General features: G+C 38.0%; 1 protein-coding gene across 1 annotated transcript; it reads left to right on the top strand.

Annotated features, from left to right (window-relative positions):
- Positions 1 to 424: 424 nt before the first annotated feature.
- LOC118826284 (complement C1q-like protein 3) lies at positions 425 to 6,313 on the top strand. Its single transcript, XM_036597211.1, has 4 exons — positions 425 to 522; positions 2,845 to 2,922; positions 3,253 to 3,387; positions 5,800 to 6,313. Exons 1-4 carry the CDS (start codon positions 450 to 452, stop codon positions 6,075 to 6,077), a joined length of 564 nt encoding a protein of 187 aa, XP_036453104.1. The 5' UTR covers positions 425 to 449; the 3' UTR covers positions 6,078 to 6,313.

Genomic DNA, 6,313 nt, shown 5'->3' with positions numbered 1-6,313 from the left:
AAGGAAGACTACTTTTTATGTACGAATTTTACATATTGGGGGACAAAATAATACAACATAAAATCTGACCTGTGCAAATGTTATGGAACATTTCATATGTTAAATATTCAATACACTAAACTCAGAATGGAAGAAGAAACTGTGCAGTAAAATTTGCAGTAAAATGTCATTTAAGTGTGTCTCTGTAGAGGACGTGTTCACTTGGAAAATTAACAAAACATGTAATCGGATGGCGGGCGGGCGGGTATTCATACGTTTGCATACAAACTACAGACATTGTATGTTGTCCTAAAAAGTAATAATTCAATGTTTCCAATGATGTGCCAGCCACACCTCCTTCTCCTCTCCAATCAGAGCTCAGTATGAGCTCCTTCCTGATTCTGATTCCTCTTATAAAGCCACTTAGTCATAGAAAGAAAGCAGGAAGAAAGCAGCAGGACGACTGCAGCATGGAGCAAAAGCTGGACTGCATCGTGACTCAGTTCACAGATATGATGGAGGAGCTGAGGAGAGAAATCAGAGGTAATCAGACTCTCTCTTAGCCTGTCTGAGCTCACACTGAGGGATGACTTCATAATTATGGATTATTAAACTCAGCCTAGTTTATATTTAAAAGCCCAGATCACAATGTTATTAGGTTAAATTAGATAAATATACAGAGCCGTCCTTATATGTGTGTGTATAACAGATTATTTAAATTAGATATTTACAAGGATTATGTTCAACCCAAAGACAGTGATAAACTATATATATATATATATATATATCATCATTTATAGGGGACTTTCTATTGGGAGGAGTCTGTCCCAAACACTAAAAACTGAAAAGACAATTTGTATTATTATAATAATTTTAAGGTCTTTTGCTTTCTTTTAAAGTGAAGTTGAAAAATTTAGATTTATAATGATTTTAAAATTTTAAATAAAAAAGCCACGCCCCTGCATTTTAGAGCAGGGAGTGAGGCTGCATCCCTGTCCCTCATGGCCACATGGTGAGCAGTTAGATCCCATTGTTTTGAAGTAAATGTGTCCCAAAGTCTGAAAATCAGTGTGGAACATTAAGAATCGCCATATTTTCTGCAGTTCAGCACTTTTTAGTGTTTTAGAGTTTCTGACTCTGAAAATTGTCACTGAAACAGTCACTACTGAAACATCTGGTACAGTTTTGGTTTGGTAGGGACAAAATTGACTGTTCAATCATTAGTTTTAATAAAATAATCATAATTAAGGTTTAGAGTCACTCGCAAAAGGACTTTAGTCCAAAATTTCAATTCTGACTTTGAACCGGTTCAGCAGAATCAAGCCGGATGAGCCCCCACACTTTGTCATGACTGGCTCAACATCTTGACAAATAAAAGGGAAGCACACAGTGAATAAATAAAAAATGATTTTAATAAGAAATAAATTTAAGGATCTGGTGCAAACATCTCAAGGACCAAAGCTGCCAAAATAACTCCAAAATAAGCAAATAAACTAAAGCATAATACCCAAAAGAACAAAAGAAAACAGGCCCAAAAAACCAAACTGTCCAGGTTACAGAAAAAAAAGAACAAAAGAGAAGCCTTCAGCCCCACCCACTACAGCTCCACCTGTAATGGCACAGGCGCATCACAATGTACTGTAATCAGCAGACAATAAACATGGTTAAAATGATCTTTTAAAACAGCTACAGCTACAGTTGATGCAGCTGTATGTCAAGTCAAGTCAAAGTTTGTTTATATAGCGCTTTTTACAGCAAGTGTCGTCACAAAGCAGGTCTCAGCCCCCATTAGTGTCGCCAATGGCGAAAGTGGCAAGGAAAATTCCCTAAGAGCAAAAGAAAAACCTCAAACCCCAGAAGGGGAACCCATGAGTTAATTCACTAAGATACTGCGGGGCCATTTAATGATTTATACGTTAAGAGGAGGATCTTATACTCTATGCTAAATTTAACAGGTAGCCAGTGTAATGATGACCGGATTGGGATATATGGTCAAATTTTTGGTCCTTGTAGGACTCTAGCAGCTCCATTCTGGACCAGTTGGAGCTTATTTGTAACATATTGGAGCATCCGGCTAAAATGGTGTTACAGTAGCCCAGCCTGGAGGTCATAAAGGCACCAGCTGTTCCGCATCGTTTTGGGCTAGAATATTATGTAGTTTACAATGTGTTCAAGAATATTCTGTCACTGCAAAAACAAATGTGCAGGGGTTCATTTGTGACCATATCTAGCCATGCGTTCAAATTTTTAATACCCCCATTTCTGTGCTTTATATAGTTGTAAGTTTGATCTGCCCCAAAGGTCAAATTCTATGTTTTTGTTGATTTTCTATGTGAAAATAAGTTAACACCTTCTCTACAGAGACCCACTTAAATATGACTTTTTCTGCCAAAACTTTTGCACATACACTGTTTTATCTTTTATCCAATATGTTAAATCCAGTACATAAAAGGGAATGTGCATATTAAAGTGTGCAGAAGTGTGTCTCTGTAAACGGCAAGTTAACTTATTTACATGTAGAACATCAACAACATGAAAATTGATCATGGGTTCCAAAACTTTTGCATAACACAGTAAGCATTGGTGTGATTGGTGAGTGGGTTTCCTCTCTTTCAGTGATGCATACAAAAGCGATTTTAGTCCTAATAGCTCCACCTTGTGGGTAATGTAGACACTGCTGAACACAGCTTCATAATCACCTGTGGATTATCATCTGATGATATCATCTGATTATCATTTCATTGTAAGCCAATCTCTAAGTTGATTCATCTAGAATATAAGCTTTAACTGATCGTTTTTAATTGAGTAATCGATTTTAGATTCAGGCAAATTATTTAATTGTGCCAAATGTGAACATTATTACAGAAGTGGAAAAACTGCAGGATTTAGAGAAGAGACTGAAAACTATGGAAGCAACGCTGGAGGAGCTGAAGAAGGACAAAGGTAAAAGTCTACAAATGTATTTATATTTAATTGTATGCAAAAGTTTGAACATCTCCTCCCTGTCAATTTACACATTACAGTGTTGATTTTCTTAAGCTTGAAAGTAGCATTCAAATATAACGTATCTGAGGTTCAATGCAGGGAATTGCAATTTATATTTTGAATAAAATAACTGATTCCAGCATAAATCCATGTTCATTTTAAACAGCTGACCAGATGAACCAGAATGAAATTCTGCTTGGAACCTCAATGTTTTCTGATTTCCCCCTTCAAAGCAAAAACGCCCTCTAAAACATACATTTATATGTATATATACATATATATTCCCAGAGAAAAAGGTCGCCTTTTCTGCATCACTGTTGGCCTCTGGAGAGGGACACACTGGACCCATGAACCCTGTGCCGTCACCACTGATCTACAAAAAAGTCTTCAGCAACTACGGAAACGGCTACGACTCAAATACAGGTACAGTAAATGGGAATTAGTATCAGGAAGGTCAATCATTTAGTCAATGAGCTGATCAGCTCACCAAACAATCAGCACTCAGTAGCAGTAATGCTAACCAATCAGCTCTCAGTAGAAGTAATGCTAACCAATCAGCTCTCAGTAGCAGTAATGTTAACCAGTCAGCAGTCAGTAGCAGTAATGCTAACCAATCAGCTCTCAGTAGCAGTAATGTTAACCAATCAGCACTCAGTAGCAATAATGTTAACCAATCAGCTCTCAGTAGCAGTAATGTTAACCAATCAGCACTCAGTAGCAGTAATGTTAACCAGTCAGTAGCAGTAATGCTACCCAATCAGCTCTCAGTAGAAGTAATGCTAACCAATCAGCTCTCAGTAGCAGTAATGTTAACCAATCAGCACTCAGTAGCAATAATGTTAACCAATCAGCTCTCAGTAGCAGTAATGTTAACCAGTCAGTAGCAGTAATGCTACCCAATCAGCTCTCAGTAGAAGTAATGCTAACCAATCAGCTCTCAGTAGCAGTAATGTTAACCAATCAGCACTCAGTAGCAATAATGTTAACCAATCAGCTCTCAGTAGAAGTAATGTTAACCAATCACTTCTCAGTAGCAGTAATGCTAACCAATCAGCTCTCAGTAGCAATAATGTTAACCAATCAGCACTCAGTAGCAGTAAGGCTAACCAATCAGCACTCAGTAGCAATAACGTTAACCAATCAGCTCTCAGTAGAAGTAATGTTAACCAATCAGCGCTCAGTAGCAGTAACGCTAACCAATCAGCAATCAGTAGCAATAATGTTAACCAATCAGCACTCAGTAGCAGTAATGCTAACCAATCAGCACTCAGTAGCAGTATTTGTTAACCAACAATAATAACAACAACAACAATAATAATAATAATAATAATAATAATAATAATAATAGCACTTTCAGTTGTCTGGGGCAGATCTGGCCGAGCAGAAATTTCACAGACTGACTTGTGGCAAAGCTGGCATCCATGTTTAAAGTCACTGAGCTGATCAGTGTGACCCTCTACCGCCAGTGTTTGACTATGGAGATAAAGGACTGTGTGTTCAATTTTATACCCCTGTTAGCAATGGATGCAACTGAAACACCAGAACTCAGTGATAAGGAGACGTGTACACATACTTTTGGCCATATAGTGTATTTCAGCATGAGTTTAAAATTAGCACGTCAGCTGTATTAGCAGGCCATGTTATGTTAGCAGTGTTTTTCAAAACTTATGCCAGAAGCTTCTGACAGGAGGAAATGTGGCCAGTCGTTTTAATGCAATGTGCTGATCTGCTTAGCAGCAACCGCTCTATTGGTCACAGGCTTTTTCATCAGTATTTTTCCACATGACTAACGAGGTGCACTGAAACTAATGGAGAGTTTGGAACCCCAGCCACAGCTTATAGCCGCTGTAAATACGATTTATGAACTGTAGCTATTTTTTTTGACTTTCCAGCCAGTTTTACACACATATATCAAAGCAAAAACGTAAATTGTGAGTAGGAAAATAGTTACATATTTAAATATGATTATTTTATCTTATAGGCTTATGGTAACAAGCAGGGCGGCGACCCAGTGCACATAAAAAAGAAAACTCTCCTGATGCTGTGGCATTATTACTCATGCAACTAAACTGAAAAACACAAACTTTGCCAGCTGTAATCTATATATTGTTGTCTTTCTCACTCATGTTTCAATTTCCATTGATACATGAGCCCTCCTGGTAATTTCACGTCAATCACCATTTAACTGGCCTTGTGTTCACTGTTAAAATGGAATTACAAGAAAATTTTATGATTTCTGTATAATCCAGTGGTTGAGATGTAATCAGAGTGATTCAGAGTGGTTTGGTGTGAAATGGTTCAGATGTCTTTACAGTGGTGGTGATAGGAACCAGGGGTCGCCATGACTACAACACAAATATAGACATTTTATTTACTATCCAGAACCACCAGTGAACCTACATGAGTCTTCTGAGTTTATATGGAATGTTGATGATGGAAAATAGTGGAAAATCTGAAATAATAAGTTTTCTTTGGGGACTATTTTGCCTCACAGCGCCCTGCATGTATCCCTCCACCATGAATGGAGTTTAAGTTCTCTAAACTATCATAAAACAGTGTCTCAGTCATCAGGCAGTGAATTCATAACCATTTACTGTAGGAACTTTCTGTGAGGGAGCTTTTAGAGGTGGACGTCTGGTTCCTATCACCACCACTGTGAGCAATTATGACTAGAATTTCTCTAGAGCAGAGCGTTTCACACCAAACCACTCTGAATGACTCTGAACCGCTCTGTTTACATCTCAACTGTTTGATTCTACAGAAATGTAAAAGATTAATTGAGTTCCCCTTTAACTCTTCCTTGTAGAATCACTGTTGTCTCTCTGTCTTTTTCAGGGATTTTCACTGCTCCGATTAAAGGAGTTTACTTTTTCAGGTTTTACGCTCACTGTCACCCTGGCACCAAAATGGCTGTCAGCCTGTACAAAAATGATCAGGGGCAGTGCTCTGTGTTTTCTTGGAAGCCAGTAACCAATGGCAACGCCAGCAACAGCACTGTCCTCACTCTGGAGAAGGGAGATCGGATCTACACCAAGCTCTGGGAGGACAGCTGGGTGTTCGATGATCCAGCTGGCTACACAAGTTTCAGTGGATTTTTGCTTTTCTCTCTTTAAACGTAAACCTGAAATTCTGAAACGTCATAGATTCAGCATTTACATTATATTATAACATTTACATTACGCCTTAATATGTGGGTGCGGGTTATATTGCTGGATCTTACAGTTAGAATATTGGAGAAACATTATTCAGACAGTTTAATCATAAAGGAGGGAACGTATTTCTCAGAACCTGGTAATAAAGTCTCATATACTATCTAAAAATCATCTGAGCATTTAATGGCCATCTTTCT

This window comes from Colossoma macropomum, unplaced genomic scaffold, assembly GCF_904425465.1.
Source record: "Colossoma macropomum unplaced genomic scaffold, Colossoma_macropomum, whole genome shotgun sequence".
Classification (NCBI taxonomy): domain Eukaryota; kingdom Metazoa; phylum Chordata; class Actinopteri; order Characiformes; family Serrasalmidae; genus Colossoma; species Colossoma macropomum.
This window is presented reverse-complemented; position numbering and strand designations above follow the sequence as displayed.